This window comes from Vigna radiata, chromosome 5 (assembly GCF_000741045.1).
Source record: "Vigna radiata var. radiata cultivar VC1973A chromosome 5, Vradiata_ver6, whole genome shotgun sequence".
NCBI classification, from domain to species: Eukaryota; Viridiplantae; Streptophyta; class Magnoliopsida; order Fabales; family Fabaceae; genus Vigna; species Vigna radiata.
In genome coordinates, this window is record NC_028355.1 from 12,574,110 (window position 1) to 12,599,840 (window position 25,731).

General features: G+C 33.1%; 2 protein-coding genes and 1 pseudogene across 2 annotated transcripts; 1 reads left to right on the forward strand and 2 right to left on the reverse strand.

Moving 5' to 3' along the window:
- Window positions 1-3,627: 3,627 nt before the first annotated feature.
- On the reverse strand, window positions 3,628-12,749 carry LOC106762438. The gene is made up of 8 exons (XM_022780611.1): window positions 12,656-12,749; window positions 12,438-12,501; window positions 11,984-12,327; window positions 10,348-10,527; window positions 9,915-10,247; window positions 6,130-6,219; window positions 5,954-5,998; window positions 3,628-4,797 (listed from the first exon to the last, which is right to left on the reverse strand). The coding sequence occupies exons 3-8, from the start codon at window positions 12,278-12,280 to the stop codon at window positions 3,865-3,867; spliced, it is 1,878 nt and encodes a 625-aa protein (XP_022636332.1). The 5' UTR covers window positions 12,281-12,327; window positions 12,438-12,501; window positions 12,656-12,749; the 3' UTR covers window positions 3,628-3,864.
- Window positions 12,750-18,128: 5,379 nt separating this feature from the next.
- On the forward strand, window positions 18,129-20,752 carry LOC106759898 (BTB/POZ domain-containing protein At4g08455). The gene is made up of 2 exons (XM_014643279.2): window positions 18,129-18,564; window positions 20,131-20,752. The coding sequence occupies exons 1-2, from the start codon at window positions 18,247-18,249 to the stop codon at window positions 20,578-20,580; spliced, it is 768 nt and encodes a 255-aa protein (XP_014498765.1). The 5' UTR covers window positions 18,129-18,246; the 3' UTR covers window positions 20,581-20,752.
- A 638-nt stretch (window positions 20,753-21,390) lies between these two features.
- Window positions 21,391-22,928, reverse strand: LOC106760342 (annotated as a pseudogene).
- Window positions 22,929-25,731: the final 2,803 nt, after the last annotated feature.

The following is a 25,731-nucleotide window of genomic DNA, read 5'->3' on the forward strand; positions in this document are numbered from 1 at the left end:
GGAAGGGAAATCAAGTACTGGTGAAGGACTGAAGTGGGGTGTTCTATATGGGTTTGGCCCTGGCTTGACCATGGAGACCATTGTTTTGCATAGCGCCGCCATAGACCCAAAGAACTAGAACTTATCATTGTGTATGTGGATATACACTTATACATCAACTATCATAGAATAAAATAAAATCACGTAAGCCGTGAACAACATATACAACCTACTTTATTATTCATGTTTTTCATTAATTATTATCTGGTATAGCTTTGGCTAACCCTAGCCCTTGTGATATATAAAGAAGCTTGGTATATTTGAATATANTTAAATTGTTTTTCTATAGATTGCTCCCTGTCCAATATTTCTTTCTTTTACGCAACCAAAAAAAAGATAGTACTTTGTATTGAATTTCTGTNTTCAACCTTTTACATATAAGTTTCGTAATATCAATAATTCTTTAAATTATTAACGGATGGGAGAAGGGATTGTTCTCCTAACCAAACCAAACAAGGTACTTGTTATCAATGAGCAACATTGGTAAACTTTGAGCAACATTGGTAAACTTTGAAGATAATAATTTTGATGATGCTGCAAGAAGATTGACTTAAAAAAGATGTTATAAATGTTTTAAAAACACTTTGTAGAATATAAATATATTAGGAAACTCTTTGAATTTGTAATACTTAGAAAATTTCGTATTTCTAGAACTGTTACGCATTTAATCGATTATAAGAAACTATAATCGATTATCCCGAGCCTTTCTGAAAAATCATGTTGCTCTGGAATAATCGATTATTACTTTAAATAATCGATTATCACAGGTTCTGTTGGGAACTGCCCAAGTTCCTGGAATAATCGATTATGCCTTTGTATAATCAATTATCACCTTTTTGAAAACCCTGTAACGGACTTGAATNATCGATTATCACTAACTATAATCGATTATTAATGGCAGTTGTAATGTGTCTTTTCATTTTCAGACCAGTTAGTTATATATAGTTGTTCTAAACCCTTAGAGGGTAACTCTGAGCTTTTTGAGAATACAGTTTGTCTGAGGAAGTTCCAAAAAGCTAGTTCTTGCCTTCGTCTGGTCTCGTGAATAGGAGAAGCTCGCGCTTTGTGTGTCAAAGGTCGGAGCGGTTCTGTTCGAGTTGGTAAGGTTGCCATCTTCCGGTTCGTTGGTCGAAGGAAGATTTTCTCTACACTGTTCCAGCTCGTTCGTCGAAGGAAAGTGCAGATTACTCGCTTCCGGTTCGTTGTTCCAAGGAAGCACCCTTTCGGTTCATTCGTTTGTCAATTATTTTTCATTCCAAAAAGCTAGTTCACCTCCTTCGCCTGGTCTCGTGAATAAGAGAAGCTCGCGCTTTGTGTGAGAAGCTCGTGAATATAGGGAATTATATAATTAATATAAATATAAAATTAAGCCAAAAGAGAATAATAATCAATTTCCTTTTTGTTCGGATTAATAGTAGTATTATAATTGGTTTCTTGATGAGTGAGTGTATATGAGCGGTAACTCATTCTCTATTATGGAGTGTTCTGTTTTGATCATATTCTAGGAATTTTTTATTAGAAAGTGGGTTTGTAAACCTAACTCAACATTTTTAACATCCTAGCAACTTACAGGGAATATTGACTGCCCCCACAGATCCAACACGAGGCTTGCCAGTGTGCTTTGTCCTCACTCACACACTTTCCGAGAAAACTTCCCAGAAGGTCACCCATCCCACCAGGCTAAGCACGCTTAACCATGGAGTTCTTATGGGTTAGGCTACCGAAAAGCAAATGCATTTTGGTGATATGAGTAGTCAAATCAATTCCTTTAAGCTATTCTTTTAACCGTATAGGTATGGGACTATACGGTTAAAAGAATAGCTTAAAGGAATTGATTTGCCTACTCATATCACCAAAATGCATTTGCTTTTCGGTAGCCTAACCCATAAGAACTCCATAGTTAAGCGTGCTTAACCTAGAGTAATTTGGGATGGGTGACCTGGAAAGCCTCGTGTTGATGTGTGGGGGCAGTTAGCAGTCTCTCTAAGTTGCCGGGAAGGTGAGAATTGCATCTCACTTCTCACTTATATATTATAAATTGGCCTTATCTTTAGTCGATGTGGGACTTCCAATATTTTCAACTCAATTTTTATCTTTCTTTTACATTTACTCAATTTTGCTTCCTTTGTATTTGAAATGAAATTTTTATCAGACTTTCATTTTTATTAGCACATAACAGTTATTTCATTTATTCAATCACAAGTTTAAATTTAAATTTTACGCAAGTCACTACATTGATAATTTCTTTTAATTATTTGAGTTAAATCCCACTAACGAATTCATACAGAAGAATATTTGTGCCGTGTATAATAACTAGACATTTTAAACTATGCCTAAATGTATTTATGTGTGATTGAATTATCGAAATTTTATTATTTCAATCACAGATGTACCTCAAATACATGCGAAGAACAAGTTTAATTAAGCAAAGATGGCTTTATTTATTGAGTTATTCCATGAAATACATTCTCAAGAAAGAATACTTGAAAAATTTTGTTAAAACCCCAAGTTATTTGTAATAAACAGGGATTGATTTTATAAGTTTANTCATAAATTAATTTTGATTAAATTTAGAAATTTAGAAATTAAGTTTAATTGTAGGTTAATTCTTTTAAGCTTAGCTTTAGTTAAGTTTAGTAACATTTTACTGATTAGAATAATAATTTAGTTACGTTATTTCGTCAAAATTTTGTTGATTAGAATAACATTTTAACTATGTTATTTGGGTTTAAGCTTATTCATTCTTTAAATTTAATAATATTTATTTTAAAAATTTAGTACTCTTTAATTAAAATGAGTCACAATTTTTTTATATACTCTTATTGATTTCATTTCTTGTAATTTTTTATGTTTGTAGTTATAATATATTAAATGAATTAGTGATAGGTTTGGAAACAGACATTCTTTAATAGACACCCAAGTTATTTACGATTGTGGTGCAATTTGCTTAAGTACATTGTCAAATAGATAACTTTCACAATAGTTATCCGACAAGTTCTGAAGTACGAGTTAATTTCAAAGATTTCAATACCAACAGTCACAATTTCAACTTGATTTTTAAATTTTTAAAATATTAACTATGTAATATTTGTAATCATGTAAATCTTATTACTTGAATTTTTTATTTTAAAAGAATTTATTTTAACTATTAAAAATATTTTAATTAATAAAAATACAATAGAAGATAATATGTTAAAAATAAAGCTATAGAGGTCTTGAAATTAATACGAGTCATTTGTCTTTTATTTACTAATTTCACTTTTAAACTTTGGGAAAAAGATAAACTGAAATTGTGTTTCAAACTGTGATTTCAGTAAATTAGTTTCCTTAATGGAAGTACAGTGGTGCATTAGAACAATTGTATTTACATAGATGCCTGTTAGTGCTTTAGAATTCAATACTTTTAAAGTTCAGAACCCGAAAGAACATTCCAGTTTGGTTGTAAAAATATTAGTCTCTCCTGAAATCGTATCCATGTTGAATTATTGAATTCTGAACCATGGGGAAAAAAATCTTTATTCTTTCAATTTTCAAAGTAACAGAAATTGATTATGCAGCCTATGGAAACATTGGCTTACAATCTGAACGAAACAAGAATAGCAGCCAAATATAGAATTCATATAAGCCATGTCCATAATACAGTATCTGACCTACTTAGAATACAGCAGTTTCAGATTATGCCTTGAGCTTTAGCCTCTATAGTCATGTCTTTCCATGTAATGTATCAAAAAAGTCAGGAGATCTTGAACACTTTTACAGCCTACCAAAATATCAGTCATTCAAAAATACAGCAAATGCAAAATACAACAAAGACCTCCACAAAATTCATGTTGTCTGTGACTCAATCTGGAGTGCTGCCTTTTTCTCTTCAAAATTCAGAGTATTGGCTGCGGTTAAAAGCATGTCCATTGCACCACCTCTTTCCATTTCTCTTGCTCGTTTATTTCTGTGTTTCTTATCAAGTTTAGCATTTGGCTTAGCAGCATCTCTCCCTTTTCTGCTTGGTTCGTTACTTTCATACGCCTTTTTAGCCTTGTGAATTGCTTGTATCTCAGCATCACAGAGTCTGCAGAACCATTTCCCGCTTGGAATAGAAGACAGTGGAGGTGTCAAGCAATATATGTGATATCCACGATCACAGCCATCACAGATAACGATCTGATCATCATCTCGATCAATTAAGCAAACACCGCATAAACAAGAAGGGCAGTACCAACAGTGACCGTATGACTTTAACTGCTTCTTTGTTAAACACCTTACATGGTAGTACTTGTTGGAGCAAAACTTATGGCCACATATTTTCACCTTTTTTCTCTTTTTACCATCCACTTCATTTCTGCAAATTTTGCAAACGGGTGTTGTTTTCTCACCTACAGAAACTTCAATCCCATCAGAGGTGCAATTTGAATTTTCTTCAAATTCATGTTTTGTTTCCTTAATTGTAGGAAAGCTTTCATCGCCAATTATGCCATTTGGGGTCTGTTCATCATTTAACCTTTCACATAGTACACAATGCTCATGTGGAGATCCAATCCCATTAGCAGTACACCTGGCACAATACCAGCTTTTGTGGGGTATTATTTCTTTCACTAACGGCTCAATACAGGACACATGGAATATCTCTTCACATGAATCACAAACCAAACAGTCTTTGTCATCTGCCTTCTCTCCACAACGACTGCAACTGCCGATTCTGTACATAGCAATGTCTTGCGTCTGTTCTGGTTTCACGAGAAAGCCAAATTCTCGGTTGCAGGACTGTTTGAAATAACAAGATTAAAACAATTTTCAACACCATTTTAATAAATATTTCAAGAGAAACTCTATTTTCAACACCATTTTAATGTGCAAAAACAACGAGAGTATCATAAATGATAAGCTGGACGTCAAGGGAAAATCAGTTACACAAGATAACATGACACGTGATCCATACGGAAAGGGACACAGGAAAAGCATGAGACGTAAGAAAGAAAATGTATTTCTAAGGGACTACGTGTTCTAAGGGGAGGCTATGCATGGTATGCTTTTTCTGTTCTGATTCTTTTCTGAACAATTGCATCAGGTTCTTTGATGCTGCTGCAGTACCTGGCTCAAATTTAATATACACTGAATTTTCTATTTCTAGTAAACGTTTGAGATTTTATTCAGTAATTCTACCCATTTTTCTTATGTGTAAACAAACTCAAACACTCGTGGACTGATCTAATATATACTGAGGTGTTTTTATTCAGTATTTACTAGTGTCGGGATGACTTCTTGATACTAGAAGATATAACGGTCCTGTTGATACTATCCACACCTCTGCAACCCAGATTCTACTCGATATAAGCTTTCAGCTAACTGGGCCTGCGAGAATGTTTCTTTTAGCCCCGCTGATCTCAAGGCCCGGTGTCTAGCAGACCATTTCAGAAAATAGTTATCTAACTAAAATATTTTCAACATAATTATTGTCTGTTCACATATGGGGATATAACTATGCCTTCATGCTTCATACCATAACATTATCCAAAAGATAAACATGCATATAACCAAGAAATTTCTGGTCTATGGCCAGCAAAACAGACAAACAAAAGCTGATGAACAGAAACAGCTCCAAGAGTTACAGCTACAATGAAACAGCAAAGAAAGGAAATATACGATTTTGTCTCCACCATGCCATGTGCAAACTTTCTTAAACTTTGATAATCCTTTTCAATTTTATACAATGATATACCTATCTGATTGCCAGCCATCAAAAGGTAAGATGGATTGCATTTACAGTATTACTTAATATTTTCTCAAAATATCATCTATCCAATAAATTGTACTTATCACAACACAAACAAAGTGTATCAAACTATATCATAAAAAGTCAAAATCTGACAACTTCATGATGATCAAAAGAAACATCAGATCAAAGTTATAAAACTCTTACCGGCTGCTTCTCATCTTGAAATGTGCTGGGTGCCGAAACTCCTACCTAGAGGTAAAGAAAAACTAGGGTTTGAATAAAAGGAAAGCAGATAGTAGCAACATACACAGGAAGAACAAAATAAAATCCAGAATCAAAACAGATCATGAAACTTATCAGCTTTGAAAGAAATTTTTTACCAGCTCTGAGTAGGAAGTTGTTGACATGCTTGATAGGCTCTTGGCAAGAGCAACAATCTCGTTACCAGTGTCTTGAAGCTTTCCCCAAACCTAAATGTATAATTAATACAAAAACAACAACCAGAAAGTAAAATGGTTAGTTTGTGCAATGGTTATACATTTTGATACACCAAACAAACCATAAACAAAATTATGGCAGAGTTCTCCAAGATATGACCATAGGCCACAGCCCAAATTAGGAGGAAGCAGGATGTTCAAATAAAAAATCAGAACAATATTTTAATATATTAGCTAAAAGTTAATAAATACAAATAGGACCAGGTTATCAGGAAGATTGCAGGGTTGTTATCAAATTGAGATTCAAATACCGAATTGCTGGGCCAATTTTTAATCCTTAATCGTAATTTGTACTGAATTCATAACGTGAAATATATCATATAGATGATATATAATATATTCCATATAATAAATTTAAACTATAAACAGATAAAAACAACTTAACCATAAGTCTCAACAAACAAAATTATTAGTTACAATTGAGTTTGTAAAGCCTCCTTTATTTCAGTTTAATGGACACGGACCAATGTAATAACCAAATAAAGTGCATACGTTGAAAAAGTGGATGACAAATAAAGTAGTGGGAATATGGAAAAATCAAAGAAGATAAATTCAAAAAGTGCTCATCAAATTCCTTTTCATGGACAATTTAAGATTATTGATGAAAGCAAAATCCATATAATAATGAATTATTGATTCATGTGATTCATATTTAATGATACAAACTTGCACAGATTCATTCATGTATATCATGACATACAAAATCATTTAAGATTCTTCCTATGAATTCATATGTAGCTGACTAAAAAAATTCAAATCATGAATCCTAAGATTCTTATAATTGAGATTATGAACTACTAGACTTTTTCCAAAATCATAACTACAAGTCAAAAATGAAAAAGGTACATAAAATGCACACACGAGCCCACCCAACCAACATAGAAGAATATCAAGAAACTCGAGTAAATACCTGAAAGCACTACCATGTACGAATACAAGTACAAACCATAAAAAATAACATCATTTTGTCAACTATGCATGCATAATTGCTGATAAGTTTGAAAAATACTTATTATTCATGCTTATTTACAGTCTTAAATTTGTATTTATTCATGAATTACGTGTTCTCCTCATGGGAAGATGTAATATTCTTCTTTTGTAATGTTGTTAGGTTTGTTTGTTTGTTTTAGATCAAGGTACAGGAGATTGAAGAATCTTTGAGAATTAGAATTGCTGTCAGCATCTTCTAGCTCAGCCACAACATGTTCACTCAGCTAAGAATAAAAATACTCGCTCAGCGAGTAGATCGTCTCACTCAACGAGCATGAACAGTTAATAGTGAAAAAGTTGACTTTTCGCTTAGAGAATACATGTATGCTCACCTAGTGAAAAGTCAAATTGTGTAAGTGGTTAATTAGTCGAGAAATAAGGAAATAAAGGCAGTTCTAGTTGTGGGAATACGAAGAAACTCAAGAATTCTGTCAAAGATTACTCCACGTTCATCAAGACGTTGTGCTTCCATTAAACGTGAATGTTCTTGATGACTAGGAGTAGTTAAACTTCATTTTCATTAGGATTGGATGTAATGTACTCAAATTGATGTAGAGTTCCTATGCAATTGAATCTTTGTTCATTCGTATGCTTTATCTTATATATACAAACTTCGAGGGTCCAAGATCCTCCCAGTGTTCATTCACTAATTTTCCAACTCATCCCCGTGGACCCCAAAACACATCTATATATACAAACTTCCCAACTGCATAACTGCTAACATATTTTACATTTCTTTTAATCAAAACAATCAACTGTATTTTCTTTTTTCCTTATTTCTTCTTTAATAGACCTTCATAATAGGAGATCGTATCCTAACAATACCTAACCCATCAAGATTCACCTTGTCCTCAAGGTGGAATTATGGGAAAAGTTCCACAATTGCATAAACTTCCTCCATTTTCATGCTCTTCTTCCTCATGCCCTTTTATTAACACAATGACATTTAGTTGTTTGATCTTGCAAACATGGTTCACGTATTTTTCATGACAGCAAAAACATTCTCTTTTTTTTTTTTTGCTTGAAGCTTTGACTGTGTCATCCTTTTAAAGTTGCCTCTGTTGTGGCTATCACTGTTAGCCTTTACCTCATTACTGCCCTTTATAGCACCAGATTGAGAAAAAGAATTTGCCTATGCCAATAAATTGAGTGGTGCTGAATTAGCCGATGCCATTGATCTTGGAGGTGCTGCTATTCATTACTTTGTTCCTCTTTGAATAAGAAAACGCCTATACCCCTTCCTGTGTCTTTATTATCCCCTACTGCCTTTGCTACACCTAAATTATTCTCTTCAATAGCATGGGCTTTGTTCATCACTTCCAAGAGTTTGTTAGTTTTGTACAGCCTCATTTCTTCTCTAATCTCTTCCCATAACCCCATTGGAAAAAATCCTCATCAAATACTGCTTTTCCAACCCCTCAATGACTCCAGAAAATCTTTCAAATTGGGTGATGAATTCAATCAATGAATTCTCCTGCTTCAGGGCCAACAACGATTTTGAAAGGGTCTCCCATCAAAACCGGTTGGAATCTTTGAAAGCATTCTTCAAACCAAATAAAGACTGATTTGGGTTGCACACTTCCCACCATTGAAACCAAGGTAAAGCACATTGTCTTCCATCTCCACCATAACCGCTTCCATTCTCTCCTTTTCTTGTGCCCCTCTCAAGGAAATAGTGCTCAACTTTTCCTATCCATCCCACAATATCTTCTCCTTCAAATACAGGAATGTCCAACTGCATCCATTTATCACAATTCTTGTTTCCCAAGAATGTTGCACTTGCTAATTCTTCTTGAGTAGCTTCATCAGAGAATCTCTGATTCATAGAATTTGCTGCACCAGCACCTTTCCCACGTCCTTCTTTCACAAATCTTTCCACAATATCTTCCAACAATGCCATGCGTGAAAGTCCAAATTTGCTGCCATTTGAGTTAATCTTGCATCTTGCTTCAAAACCCTCTGGTAACTAAAGCCCATTTGCTAAAGACTTCTCCAGTGCTTCCACTTGTGATTCCATCATTCTTGTCGTCACCATGTGTAACAGAGCACAGAAAGAGCTCTGATACCAGTTTATAGAAACTGGATCACAAGCTCAGAAACAAGAAAGAAAACTCAAACAGAGAATCTGAGAATTTCGTATATTTCAGAAAGATCTAAAGAAAACCATTGGCACTTCGAAGGTCCAGGATCCTCTCACTATTCACTAATTTTGCAATTCCTCACCCCAAAACAAACCTATAAATACAAGATTCTCAGCAACATAACAACTAACATAGTTTACAGCTGTTTTAATTAAAACAATCAGTTTTATTTTCCTTTTCCCGTGTTTCTTCTTTAATAGACCTTCCTAATAGGAGGTCGAGTCCTAACAAACTGAAACCAAGTTTACAGTCCAAAGAAAGGGATCAGTTCACTGCAGAGTTAAGAGCTGATCAAATTCAAACACTATTTGATGGCTAAAATCTTCATGATTGATGTTCCATTAATTAAAATAACTAGAAATAAGAGCAAATAATATTGATAACAATATTATGTAAACATTAGCTAACAGACTTAGACCTCAACGTCATGGGTCTAGGTAAACCAGATATTTGGCGATTTACAATTTCTAAATTTTGTACCAATCACCATATACATGAGTAAAGAAATTGTTCAATTAAAGAGACTGCATAATTTACCTGTTGAATATCTGACAAGAAGAGTGCTGGTGATTGTTCATAAGCTTGCTCCTTCATCCTTGAGTTCATGATGGTAAAGTCAAATACACTTTCAGGCTTGATTCCCTGGAAATTTTCAAGCAAAGCCTTACACAATGAGCGGAATTTTTCTGAGGTTAAGATATTACAGAGCACACGTTGACACATCTCAGTCACACCATGGTCAGGTAATTCACTGGAACATCCATTACACATGACATCTGCATGTCGATTAGCTTCCTTCCCTGTTCTATGAGAAAGCAGCTCAGATTGCGAAGAGCATCTTTTACCATTTTTTTCAATTAGAAAGGTTTCCTGCAGACAAAATAAGAAAGGACATAAATAAAGTGGCGAAAAAGTACTTTTCGGTAAGTTGAGTAAGCAGGATATATATTGTTCCAACTGAAGAACCAACCATAACAGTAGGGGCAAGGTTTTGTTTAGGATTAAGTGCTTCCCTTATGCATCCCTCCACACCACCATTGCCCTCACCTAATGACTGATATAAATGATTTAGTACAATATTTCCCCACTGTCCTTGGGAACAATCATCTGATGTATTTCCTAAAGCTAGATCACATGGTTTCTTCACATCCTGCAATAAAATAATAATAACACTCAAAATACAATGTTGAAGATATCACTAAGACACTTTATTATTCAGGTCATTTATCTGCCAGGGTGAGTCATCCCATGCTGTATTAATAATGAACTACGAAAAAAAAAGAACATAATTTTATCATGTGTTAACTACCCTACATTTATTTAGCATCTCAACCTTCGAATTTAAAATATCATGCACACCAGCCAATATGGTATCATTTTATGGTTAACCTGGATGTAATCTGCTTATCAATAAAATTATTGAAAGTTGAGCCATTCGTTATACAAACCAAGAATGTAGCCCCCTGTACAACCAAAGTTCAAGATAAATCCAGTATGAATTTGACAAAGTAAATCACATCCCTAGCGTTTTAAATATATAGCACATAGATTGCAACTAGGCTGACTCCATTTTTAGTATAACCAGAATAAATGTGTAGATACAGGAGGATCGTGTCACAGTACACGAATAAAGCAAAGTTAGTAAATTAGTCCTCTTTGTCATCAATGTTCATGGATGGTCCATAATCAATATGTTATTATATATCCTTTATATGTGGCCAAACATATACTTATCTTAAGTTGCAACTTAACTCCATTTATCAGCATAACAATTTTAACCAAAATAGCATAGGTACATGATAATATACTCTTGGAAAACAGGAAACAGAGAATAGTAATATAAAAATTAAAATAAAATTGATAAACCAGAATTTTGTGAGTGCATGTTGCCATAATTATATTTTTTTTTGTGTCATTCAATTTAAAGATTTAAATTGAACTCACAGTAACCTAAAGCAACCAATATGTCAATCAAATATATTACATCTCATCTACTGAAATAGCAAGTCTTTATAAGCATACATAATATACTGAAAGATATATAAATGGGATGACAAGTAACTCCACAACTCATCTAAAAAATAAGAGCATCAATCAAAAAAATATGTACATAAGTTGCATTGACTTCAAACAAAACATTAGCCTTTTTTCCAGATGATATTTTTCTGTCTTGTATCAATCGCACAGCTTTATAAATATGACATGATTCCTAAGTCTCTGCAAGTAACCAAAAACCTAAAACCTGATTCATTAGCACACAGCCTAAAGAATAAGAAACCTAAGACTGCTCCAAACCCAAGAAGGATGAAACCTATTCATTTTTTTTAGCATTGACGACTAAAACAACCATCACTAATTACTAATGCACACCCAAAAAACAACTAGCCACAATTACTTGTTGAAGGCACTGAATGTATTTTACAAACTAATGAACAAATTTGTAGGTTTTACTCGTGTGTGCCTTCTCCAATCATGTCAACACAAAACTAAAATACTAGCAGGAAACAACTCAGTGAATCAAGAAAAACGTAAGCAACAAATAGCATAGAAAAATTAAGCAAATCCCTTAGGCAAATTGACAAGTCTCAACAAAGAGGGTAGAAAACCTGATCCGCTATCCCACTTGCAGTTGACATGCCTGGTCTGCATTGTTCCTGAGTTTTGCCTCTTGAACTTGACTTCTTACGCCTCTTATAAGTTCGCAAACATTCCACTCCACCAGAAACACCTTTATCTCCAACTGCCACCCCATTACTAAAGGGTTCACTTTTCAAGACCCTAACCTCTCCAGCAACACCATTTGCATGAGCAATTGCAACCTCATCATTCATGGCTTTACTATTCAAATGTTTTCCCTCTTCAGCAACACAATTATCATCTTCAATTGTCACCTCACTATCCATGCCTTCATCTTTCAAACTCTGGACTCGTTCATCACATTCAGGCTTATCTGCATAGCTTCCATCCTCAGTCCCCAAAAAAGAAAAAGAAAATACAAATAAAAACAAAATATCCCTGTAGAATAACAAAATTAGGGTTCTACAGTTCTCATCTGCCAACCTTCAGAGATCCAAAATTTTGTAAGGATTCGGATACCCAAATGTCTCCAAACCCTCAAAAAAAGCTATTAGAAGTCAAAACACCCCATCGGTTAAAAACGAAAACAAAAACTGTAAGTTGGAGGAGGAGGTTACAGCGGTGAAAATCTTGAAGTGCAGTAACTACTCTGTCATATGAGTGTGTTAATCCAAAGAAGAAGAAAAAATGTATATGTGTACCTTAATAATTTCGAAACCAAAAACCAAAAGGACGCGTCTCCCCAGTTTCCTTTGCACCCTCGCTGTATTTGTTACTGCTTCAACCCGTGTATTGTTTTACTTCAATTTTTTTCTATAACCGTTGTTACTGATATTTTCTAAACATTTTCTCATTATTATGGGCGGAAACAGGGGTTCAATTCAAACCCATGTTATTTTGTAATTATATTGTCTGATATTTTTGTTCTGTAAATTTTTTAATTAATTACATATGTAACGTCCTGTAATATTTTACATATATAATATATTAAATCCCATTCTTTTGAATAATTTAAATATTTTATTATTTTTAAATTTGACAATTATTAATCAATAAAAAGAATTTTAAAAAACAAAATGATGGAGTGAAGATGTAGATTCTGAGGACACTGGAGAAAGAAGAAAAAGATAAGCATAAATGGGTGTTAAAAAATTTAAAGAAAAGTACTTTTGGACTAATTTTATAAAACTACAGTTATTAAGGTAATAAAACGAAATATTTATAATTTTGTTTGAATATTGGTTTATTTTATAAATATTTTTATTTAGTAAAATGTTATTAATAGTATTTTATTATTTTTTTTGTTTATTTTATAATTATACATGTTTAGTGTAGTGTTTCTAAATTTTTATTTATTTATTTGCTAATTACAATTATTTTGGTAAGAATGGTGTCTTTGATATCATTTTATTTATTTGTTTATTTAGTTCATTGTATTTGTTAAGTAGTGTGTCTTTAATCTTATTTTATTTATTTAATAATTATTAAAATTTGGTGGGTGTTTCTAACCAATTTTATTTAATTATTTTTCTTTAGTTGATAAATATTTTTTTGTCTTCTCATAGTTTTTCTTAACTTTTATATTTTCATATAAAAATAGTAATTATTGTATACAAATTTTTCTTAATAATTAGTTATAATAAATGGACTTAAATACAATTTTTTTGTTTTATTTTGGTTTACTTAATTTTGATCATTTTAGTAACATGTTTAATTTATTAGCGGAAAATGAATAATATTGGTCATGTGTTAGTTCATGACTTCTTTAATTTTTTTTCCTCAATTTAAATAAAAAATGTCCATAAGTCACATTAGTATTATGACAGTATTTATATCAAGTCTCATGTGTCATATCAATATTACTATCGTATTTATTGTTATTATTTATGATAAAATTAAAGAATTGTCATTATCTCAAAATGTCATTTTTTAAAAGTATATTTTGTTATATCAATCAAAATTATCTACCAACATTACTTATAATTCTAGTATTTTCTTATCAACCAGTGATGTATCGAGAGCAATCACACTAATAAGTATACTCTTCAATTATAATACCAAATATCACATCCATCGATATTTGATAAGTTTTTTTAAAAGTTTATGATACTATTAGGATAGAGAGATGGATTATAAAATGATGATTATCCAAAACTCAAAGTTAAAGATCAAATAAATTAATAATATAAAACATGTTAGGAATTGAATTTAATTATGTTATGTTCTTGTGTTATGTAATTGTTTTATTGAATTAATAAGATTTATCATTGTTTTATTGAATTAATAAGATTTATCCATTGTTGCTAGAAGTTTACTTATGCAATCTTATACTTATACATTCAAACTTAGTAAGATTTTTTTATTTTTTATTATAAACTATTTGTATAAATAATTAAGACTCTTTATTGAGCTAACTAATATAGATGCAATATTTGGAACATTCAAAATGAAGTATTAAATACAATTTTAATATGAAAATATATAGACATTATTTTGTTTATTAGGTAATATTAATTTAATTTTTACATATTATGAAAGAATATTCAATAATAAAAATATTTATATTATAAGCTATTATAAATATTTTATTATTGATAGTTTTTTTAAGATAAGATTATTATTATGATTATTTTTAATATAATATTTTACAAAATAAAATTAAAATATATTTTTAAATTTAATGTTATAAGTGATTAAGTAATGAAATATCATAAAATAATAAAAATTTTCAAATGAATAAAAATTAATTTTTAAAATATTTGTCAACAAAATAAAACAAGCATTAAAATAAATTTCGTAATATTTTATTTTTCTTATATTATAAAGAGATATAATAGATAATAGATTATTTAATTACTTAATTATTTTCTTTTTGGTTAAAAATGTTAAATATATTTAAATTTTTGTTTTATTTTTCAAACAAACTGCTAAATATTAATTGAAATTATCCCCATAAGTAACTAATAAAATATGTGATATGATAATAGTTAGAAGTTGCTTTTGTGTTAAGAGTAAGAACTTTGAAATAGTGTCTTTCTTTAATTGTTTTTGTGAGAATATATAAGAAAGTGTTATGTAAAAAAAGGTTATTATATTTTTTTATTTGTAAGAATCTATAAATTAAAATTGATAGATTTTTTAAAATAATTTGATCGAGTATTTAATTTTAAAATAATCCAGTAATATGAATAGAAATTATTAAACTTGTCTCATTACTTAAAATATATATTATTTTTTTAAAACTCTTCTTTCGAGTTCTTTCTCCTTTTCTCTAAGAAACTTTAATTCCTCAATCATTTGTCTGGCGATCAAGACATGTTCGGGAGATCACAACAGAATAATCTCTTCTATCCGATCAATTATGGTTTAAAACAAGTAAGTTTCGACTTCTCTTTCCTTTTGTTCTTAGGTTGAGCTCGTGTAGGTTGAATCTCTGTCACATATGTCTTCTGTTATCTTTTCCTAGTTTCTTGTCAACCTGAGGTCGCAAGGACTCAATCCGATCACAATTTGGTGATTTGTAAGTGTTGTGCGATCTTAAAGTTGTGTAGTTCTCTTTAAGGTAAGGGAAGCTAATGTTTTCTTTAATTTGAGTTACAAAGTATGCTTTGGTAGTTGATAGTATGTGACTTGAATGTATGTTTTCCTTGATTTTTGAATTAGGTGTTTCGTTGTAGTATGCATGTTTGATTGAATGAAATTAGTTGTATATGAATCTGATTGGAATTGACCCCAATGTTGAATTTCCCGTGGTTGGGAAGCTAGTGATGGTATTTGTTTTCAAGTTTTGGAAAAAAATGTTTAAGTTTGATTGTAGGCCAGTTTTGGTTAAAGATGAGAGCGTTGATAGGTGAGTTTGAGAAATAATGGTATAGATGGAGATAGGGCAAGTTACAATTGTAGTGTGATTATTTGAGACCTATTTGTGTGGTGAATTAGTAAAGAATTGGTCAAGAAGTGTGTAGTAGATAATATGTATTGTTTTGAAATGAATTTTGGTGCATTTTAGAGGTGTTGGAGAGTGAGAGTTTGAATTGAAAGGTTTGAAGGGATTTGGAGTGTTTAGGGTCTATTTATGAGTCGATTGTGACTTGTTTATACTCCTATATGACTTGGTTATGAGCCATAATGGTTTCATTTGAATTGTAGTCTTTAAAAGTGGTATTTGAGTGTTTGAAGTTAGAATCTTGTTGTAAATCATGTTAAAAAATTTGTTGAAGTTGGGTTTAGCTTATTTGGTTTGGTTTATAACAGTGTATAATCCAATCTAGAAGTGCTAGAAGTTGATAAAAGTGTTTAGAATAGGTCATGGGGTGGTTAAAGGTGAAAAATTGTACAATTTTGATGTTACAAAATTATGTAGTAAGGCCGGGCGAGCAAAATGGGCTCGTTGGGCGAGTTTAGGGAAGTTTTGGCAGTGGGTTCCAAGGGCTGAACGAGCCCGCTCGCTCATCTTAGAGAACTTGTTGTTTTGGCTTTCGATGGCGAGTATTTGGGGTGTTTGGTAGAGATTTGCAAAGGCTAAGCGAGCAAACTCGCTTAGCTTGGGAGGTTTGTTGTTTTGCCTCTTACTGAGTGAGCAAAAGTTGTTTGTTGGGCAAGTGGATTTGTGTTCTTAGATGTTTTTGAATCTTTTCTTTTTATGTGTATGATTTTATAATTTATAATGGTTTGTTATATGATAAGGTTTGAAACATACATTTGAATGGAATGAGGTGTGTAAGAATTCTAAGGAGAATTCGTTTTGGTGGTTACAAGTGTTGTTTGTATGAATGTATGAAATTAAGTATTGGGGTTTATCCTAACACTCTAATGGTCATCCATTCTCAAATAGAAAAGGGTGAGACACGTGGTGAGAATAACAGAAGGTCCTAGCCTAAGGGTTTTACCTTGACCAAAGACATTTGTTAACGAACTAACCTATGTTGTAGCTTGGGGTGAGTGAGTTGTATTACCACTACAAGTGCATAAACCTCCGTAGTTCGATATTCATACTATATCTGGATGAGTTAAGTCTATGGTTATTATATGTTTTTAGAATGTTTGATTACTTGGTTTGGAATTGGAATTGTAAATTTGTGTTAAGGTCTTAATATTTTTATTATTATAAATCCTGTTTATACTAGCATACCCTGTGCCTATATTATGTGGCTTATTCGTATATCGACTATGATCATCTAGTGGGTGTGAAAGTGATGATGTATAGCAAGCCTTAAGGAGAGAAGATAATAACGTTTAGATCCTTATTACCTTTATGTTTTATTTAATTATATTGGAGAATATCTTATATAATTTTGACTTAGTATTTGTATATAAAATTTAATTTATGATTATATTAAAAAACTATAATAGAACTTTATTTTTTCTTATTAATTTATTTTATTATTATGAGATTCTTTTTATAGTTTAACACTATATATTTGAAATGTTATACTAGTTTATATATATATATATATATATATATATATATAATATGAAGATAATATGTACTTATACAAATTTCGGTTTTATACAAATGTTAAATATTCTAAACTTAAAAAAAATAGTTAATTGAACTGAAGTAAATTATGAAAAGCAAATTATTTGCATCATAGATTAAAGGAAACTATTTTTTAATTGTTAAATGCTGAACTACTAACAAAAGTAGTGCATGGTAAAAAAAACTCTAATGTTTACGATAACTATATTCCACTAAATTTTAAAAAATAATAAAATCATGATTTAAAAAATGAATATAAATAATTTTATAATAAAAAAATAATTTTAATCTCCTATTATAGATAGTTATTTTAATTTAGAAAATCAATTAAATTTTAAAAACTGTTTAAATAGAAAACAGTTATTTAAAAATAAAACTGGTAAGTTAATTATTTTAATTTAAAAAATTGTTAAATCTGGAAAACAAAATATTTATGTGTTTTTACACAAATTTTCGACTAGTGATATAGAATAAAAAATAGTTTCAATTTCTTTTATCATGGATAGGCATTTTAATTTAATTGAAATAATTAATTTTTTAAAAAATAATTAGATAGAAAACAGTTAATTAAAGATTAAAATGGATAAATTAGTTATTTTAATTTAAAAAAGATTATCAAAAAGATAAAATTGGTTGAGAAAACGCGTAAAACTTAATCTTTAATCTTCATTATATAATGGAACAGAATGCAGGCAACGACGACGGTTCACAAAAAGAGGTTTCTCTCGAATAGCAGTGTCTATATTGACTGTGTATATCGGCGAGGGTAGTTTGTCGTTAGGAGCGTGATTCAGCACAGCATATCAGCGAAGAATGCTTCCGCGGCGGTGCACGGCGTCAGCGGCGGCGGGGCAGACGGGGAGCAGCGACAGCGACTTGGATGAGTTTATTATGCGGTGCCTCTCCTGCGAGGATCAATACGACATGATGGACTCCGGAACCTGCAGGGAGTGCTACCAAGAGGCCAACGAGGCCGAGGAGGAGCTCCGCCTCGAGATCGATGACCTCAAGTCCAAGGTCTCCTTCCTCACACTCTCCTCTCCCACTCTCAATCCTTCTACCGCCGATATCGTCCTCGTTCCCGTCGACGACTCCGACGCCACTCCCATTCCCGCTCACAAGCATGTTCTGGTCAGTCAATTTTTCATTTTGGTCGCGCTTTTGTGTTTGTGTATTGATAATTCGTAATCAATTTCGACATAATATATGTATTGTTCTCCGATTTAGTCTCCGTAGCGGGTACTGTGTATGGAGAACACTAATCTTCATCCCTCGTCTAGTCTTTTCTAATTATTTTTAATTGATCAAATTCTCTGCTCAAATTGTATACTTTTAAGCCAATAATAGATAAACCACCACAAGTCTTGCTCTAAAGAAGGAGTAATCAAAGGAGCAAGAACAAACCATGAAACGGTTAGGATAGGAGAAAAACAATACCTAAATTCTACGTGGTTCGATTAGGGCAATGCGCTCTAGCCAACATCCATGGCAGCCACTATACTCATATCAAACTCATTTCCAGTGAGTCCAAACTTCCTCAATTCTGTTACTAGAGAAAATTAGAAGAATTTCTGGAATCAGACAAAGCCATGCAACATTATCTACATATAGACATAGCAACCAAAAATCTATTTGCTTCTCAACATAATAAATCCTGCTATGAAAGAAAATAAGCTAATAGAACTAACGGTTAGCCAACCTGACAAGAGGTTGTTATAAAATTTGTGGACCGAGCCAAATAACTATGTTATACAATAACTCAGGACTATGTCGTAGGTTTTAGGTTTTAAGCAGTGTGAATTATGGTTGCTTGACAGAAATTTTATGTTGTGCAATAACATGTTAAAACGTGGGACAAAACTTGTTTTGCTAAAGGTGACAATTTGTCTTTGGTCAAAACCTCTGCTTCTTAACAGCTAAAACAGTCAAGCTTTTAAGGTGATGACACTCAAGCAATAATTCCCTTGTCCTGTTTGCCATACTAGATTGTTTTATCTATCTTGTTCAAAATCCGGATAGGACCGAAGTAGTGGTATCAAAATTTTCATGGTTCTCGTCAGTCCTCTCTATCCATCCCATACCAGCATTTGATTGAGGATATGGTTTTTCATTCAAAACCACAGGCCAGTAATGTCAGTGAGTGAAATAGTGGTATAATATGCCATAATAATGATAAATGAATTGACAAACAGTTTTAACCAAGGGTATTTATGGCTCGTGAAAGGCTGAAACTTCTAAATAAACTGATGCCATTACTTGTTTCAATCATTTATTTGAACTTTTAGTGCTTACACTCTGTTAACTAAACAGGAGGAAATAGTTTCTCAATCCAATCCTTGTATTTTTGTTTCTTATTTTTGCTTTTCAAATGTTGGTTAAGAAATCCTTGTCAGTGGCTGGTTAATTGACCCTGAAGCTGTATATAGATTGAATTCAAAAAACTTGTAGTTCGCACTACATTTAATTGGAATCAATTTGGATATGTAAATTGATTAACATTATTTAACACGAAATCTTCTATTCCCTTCCTGTTTTATTTAATCATTAGATGAGACACGCACGACATTTTCTTTGGATATTGCTTTCTGGTGCAGTTTGGCATCCTTGATTAGATTTTCTAAATTGACGTTGCTACTGTTTATTCTTGTGTTTTGGCTTTTCTTGATGAAGCTAATGATATTTTATGATAACAATTAGGTTAGTCGCTCTCCTGTTTTCAATGCAATGCTTGAGAATGATATGGAGGAAAGGCGGAGTGGCACCATCAAGATTTCTGACGTATCACATGATACCCTCCGCGCTTTTGTTAACTACTTATACACTGCTGAAGCGCCCCTTGATAACCAAATGGCCTGTAACCTGTTGGTTTTGGGAGAAAAGTATCAAGTGAAGCATCTGAAGACATACTGTGAGAAGTATTTGATCGCCAAAATGAATTGGAATAGGGCTATTGCAAACTATGCCTTTGCATATCAATACAATTGCAAACAATTACGAAGTGCGTCCTTGGCAGTGATCTTGGACAAAATGGATTCGCTCACTCAAAATGAATATTATGCGGAGCTCGTGGACACCAATCCTCGTCTTGTTGTGGAAATATATGAAACATATATTGGCAAGCAATTAAACACCGCAGGCACCTGTTAGGTTATAGGAACAAAGCTAAGGAAGTTAGTGAAATCAGCTTTAAGCTGGGGTGTTACTTCTGTTGGGATTAGATTCTTGATTGGTAATTAGTCTGTGGTAGTATATAAATTGTACATTTTCATACACCGCTACAGTTAAACATGCAATAGTACTGTTCTATTTAACGAGTCTACTCCAAGAAATTATGACTCAATGATTCACGAAAAGAGGTGGCTTTTATACGAACTATTGTAATAATTGTGATAAATGATAAATTGTAGAGGTAACAAAAATAGCATTAATCAAATAAAAACGAGTGAAAGTAATATAAAAAATAAACGTATTTAATTGAAGAGAAAGAACAATAAGAAGGAAATAAAAATAATTACAAATAATACTACTGGAAACAAATGCTTAGAAATTAGTGTAACTAATTCTCAATTCACCCACGACCATGATTTTTCTGAGTTCACCAAAACTTGTTTAAAACTTTTGATTAGTGAATGTCTCGCTCTGCGAATAAACTACTGAAAACACTCTTCACACTTACCATGATTTTTCGTAAGTGTACATGTGTCTTTCACACTTTTTTTTTTGGTATTACAAAAGGAAGAAGAAAAGATAGTACTAATAAAACGAAGAAAAAGATCTACTGTATTGTATTGTAGAAGAGTAGAGAAGAGAAAAAAAAATTAATGTAGCATATTTCACGTAAGAGACGATGTTGAGATAAAATTTATTAAGTCAGGACTAAGTTGACACTTTTTTAAAGTCGAGAACAAATTGACACAACACAATTGAACAAAACTGAAAACAAAAAAGGCTATTAAGTTATTCTAAAACTAGGAAAACATAATGAGATTCCTTTGCTAAAATTCAATGAGAAAAAAAACCACAGAATCTCTTTGCGCATGTTAAGATTATAGAGAATGACAACAAATTTGTTTGAGTGGTAATAAAAAACAGAAAAGTAGCCATAGCTGCCCATAATATCATTTAGATTAGATAAGACTTTTCTTCGATACACCTCATTTTGATTTTGATGTTACTTTTGCCCTCTGAAATATGGCTCTAAAATGCACGCTTGCCCTCTGAAGATGCGTATTTCTTTTGCTAACTCCATTACTGTTATAATTGCAAAAAATTCTACACTTTCTCCAGCACAATTTGTATGTTGATGCAGCAAACTCAGAGAGCAAAACACTCGCGTGCACTCCATCACTCGCACTGCAGCATGGACTCTCGAGCTGTTGATGAATCATGGGAGACTCTATGCATCATGACGACCTTGCTAGGGCGCTGCAGCATGGTTGAAACCAAATCCAAGTCCTTCCAAGCAAGCTGAAATCGAATACAAATATGGTGGAACCAAATCTATCATCAAAGAACCGAATACAACATGCGCTGAACCGAATACACCATGAGTGGAATCGAATCTATCATCAAAGAACCGAATACACCACAAGTGGAACCAAATATAATCAACTGGAATCGAATCCACTTGTGTTCACGAAGATGATAGTGTTGCTTTGAGAAGAGTTTCAATCTCCTTTGATGACAAGTTCACTTTTTCCCATTGGCACTTCTCCACAATGTTGATTCCTTCAAGTTCCATTGCCACTTCTCTCATGGTGGGCCTTTCCTCCCCCTTCAACCTTAAACAATGGCTTGCAATATTTACACCATCTATTGGTTGCTCAACATTTGCCTTATCTATTATGCGAACATCGACAATGTGAACTAACTGACCCTCCTTCATTGAAGAATGGAAGTGAATCACTATGTTTCTATGAGCCTCTGGCCTTTCAAAAGAGAGTGCCTTCTCTCCTGTTAGTAGTTCAACTAAGACAACTCCAGAACTATAGACATCACTTTTCTCCGTTAACTGGCTTGACTAGAAGTATTCTGGGTTAAGATACCCCATTGTCCCCATCACCAAAGTGGTTAACTCATTTCGATCAAGAGGAATAATCTTTAGAGCTCCAAAATCAGAAACCTTTGCAATGAGATTTTTATCAAGTAATATGGTTGAAGTTTTCACATCTCTATGTACGATTGGTGCATGGGTAGCAGAATGCAAGTATGCCAAGGCCCAAGCAGTTTCAACTGCTATTTGTAATCTTCTTTTCCATGTAAGTTTTAGAGATTTGCTTTGATCGTGGAGATGCTCGTAGACAGTTTCACATATCTGTTGTAGTAACATGCCATCGTTTAGTTGAAAAAAATGTTCTGTAACTTTGTTGACTTTTCTTTTCTTTAATGTGTAGTAGATGTATAAGGTTGCCGCCACAAGTGCCAATATACTTCCACTCACACCTGAACATCGACAAGTGCAAACAATTACTTTCTCTACGATGTATGCTCAATTGCTGATGAAGAATAGAATGTTTTGACATAAAAAAGTATACTTACTAAAAGCAATTATTATTTTGCGGTTACTCCTGCTAATAATAACACATCCGCTTCCATTGATCTTCCCATCTCCGTATCCCTTTAGACAAGAACAATTGTAGTTCCGTGCTGGGCTGTTGATGCATTTTGATGTCCCCTTTAAACAGTCGTGGGATTCCTCAGTACATTCATCAACATTTAAAAGATAATTAACGAGTTTTAAGGAAAAAAATGTTCACAATTTGTGTATGGTTTATAAAGGTAATTTTATAAAATTGATTGTTATATAAAAAGACATTAAAAATGATTAGAAGGAGGAGAATATAAAGACCTTGACAACCATCTGGTAGGTAAGGATTTCCTCAAAAACCAGTGGAGCATTTACAACGATAACCAGCTCCCACCTTTGCATTGTGACATTCACTGTACTTTGACTTACACACATAGGTTGAAGAATTCTTTTGAGCAGCTGGACAACTGTTCCTCACTGCTCAATCCACAACCATAGGAAACTTGTTGCTTTTGTTAAAATTTATTAAATGTGTCATGGAGAAATTGTAGGCACCGTCCTTCACTAGAAATGTGTAACCACATGGGTAGGACTCAAATGACTTATTGAAGCTACTGTTGAAGATATTTGCAGAACAAATATAGTTGAATGCCGATAGCCTTTGTTGGATTATAATCTCGAAACAAAAAGTACCTGACTCGTGTCTTTTCTCATTGCTACTATACATGGACACGCACGAAGTGGTATGATATAATGTTCCGGATTTTGAAACCCCATCATATAGTATTCCTGTCATCTTAGCACCCAATACAATTATCTTATTTTGCTTGGATGATAGGTGAAAAGGTGTGGGGAACACGGTGAGCGAAACATCCTTCACTGGCTTACTAGCCTTGTAATCGGCGCAGTGAGATGTCCAATACCCATACATTTTCATTAGTAGTAGTAGTGAAGAATGGAATGAGTGGTGAAAGGCTTTGGTTGCAAATTATGAGAAATTACGTGTTGAGAGAACAAAGCTTAGTGAGGCCAAATGGAAAGGGAATGTCAACATTGCCACACTTTGTTGGGCAGTTTGGCTTTGTCATAGGTTGGATTTTAGCGGCGGCTGCTGCTGTAGTAAGGAGCACAACAAGTAGCATCTGCATCATATTTTCTTTCAACTTTATCTAATTATTAAGATTGATCCTTCCAATTTATTTTCCTGAGCTGCACTTTTATATACAATGTGTTTTGTTAAATGAGACTAAAATATGCATGTCTGGATCAGACAACATTCACATAACTAGTGTTGACGAAGACTGACTGGTGTTGACCAATGTTGTAGTCATTGAAAACATGTCAGAGCATCATATTATCAATAATGATCACAGAAACAATGCTTAGTCACTTTAGGTATCAAATTCGTTCACTACATCATATTAATATTATCAATAATGATCACAAAAACAATGTTTAATCACTTTAGGTAATTATGTGTACTCATTATTTCAAACAAGGGCAAACAATTACTTTCTCTACTTAGTTGCTGATGAAATATTTAATAACAAGAGCTTTCTCTGCCTTATGCAAACAAAGGACATAACTATTGATGTAGGTTGAAATCAAAAGAGGAACTTTGGGGAGATGAGGATCCGTTTTTGGAATTAGAGCATGTTTAAGAATCCGAGACAATTGGAGGTCGCTTTCTTGGTGCCCTGGCCATTAGAGCGAATTTTCCTTGTGGCTTGAGACCGAACCTTTCGATCAAAACACCAAACTCATCCATTATTGAATAAGAAGAAGAAAAACAATGAATTTGGGGTTAGCAAGAAGAGCTGAAACAGAACATAATAGACTGGTTAATCGTTACTGTTTGTTTTCTCTGAAGAAAGAAAACCCGCTCCGAGATTTTTTTTTTTGTTGATATTTTTTCTATCTCATATAATTGATACTTTACAAATCATTGTGGCATATTTTAAAGGTTTAATCATTTCGTACGTTCCTAGTTTTGCATAATCATCTCAAATAGATCCTCGTATTTTAATTGATCTCAATTAGGTCTCTTTTTGTAAAAAATTGACTTAATTTGGACCTTGCCCTTAAGTGGGCTAGACGGTGTTAAAATATTTGTCTCGTGACTTGCTGACTGAGCACCTTTTAATTACATGGCAGTGTTTGGTCGCCTTAGGTGGATTTTTTTTATTTAGAGTTTTAAATAAGTTGGTGGTCGACCTAGTGGTTGGCCACTCGGCTAGTGGTCGGTCGACCTAGTGGGTGGTCGGCTTGGTGGTGATGGGCACCATACGGTACATAAATGATTCTTCAAAGGCCTATTGAACATTAAATAAGTTCTCATTATTTAAGCTTTAAAGAATCCTTTCTGTACCGTACGATCTCCTGCACCACCAGGCCGAGCGACCACCAGATCGAGTGGTCGACCACCAGACCGAGTGGTTGACCATGTCTAAATTGTTTTACATTCCTACTTAAAATAAATCCACATAATGAGACATCATTGTGCCACGTGCTTATTAATTGCTAGCTCAGTATGCCATTAGACAACAAATTTAACGTCGTCCATGCAATTAACGACAAAGTCATAATTGACTCAATTTTACTTTAAAAGGGACCTAATTGGGACAAATAAATAACGAGGAACCAAGACGAATGCTCGCTCGGTTCAGCCTTTGCATCATCCGCTGCCCCTTCAGTACTGCTCGTGGTTGACCTTGGTTTCTCCTACGTGGAGATCATGAAGTGTGTGCTGAGTCATAGCCCATTGAACTTCC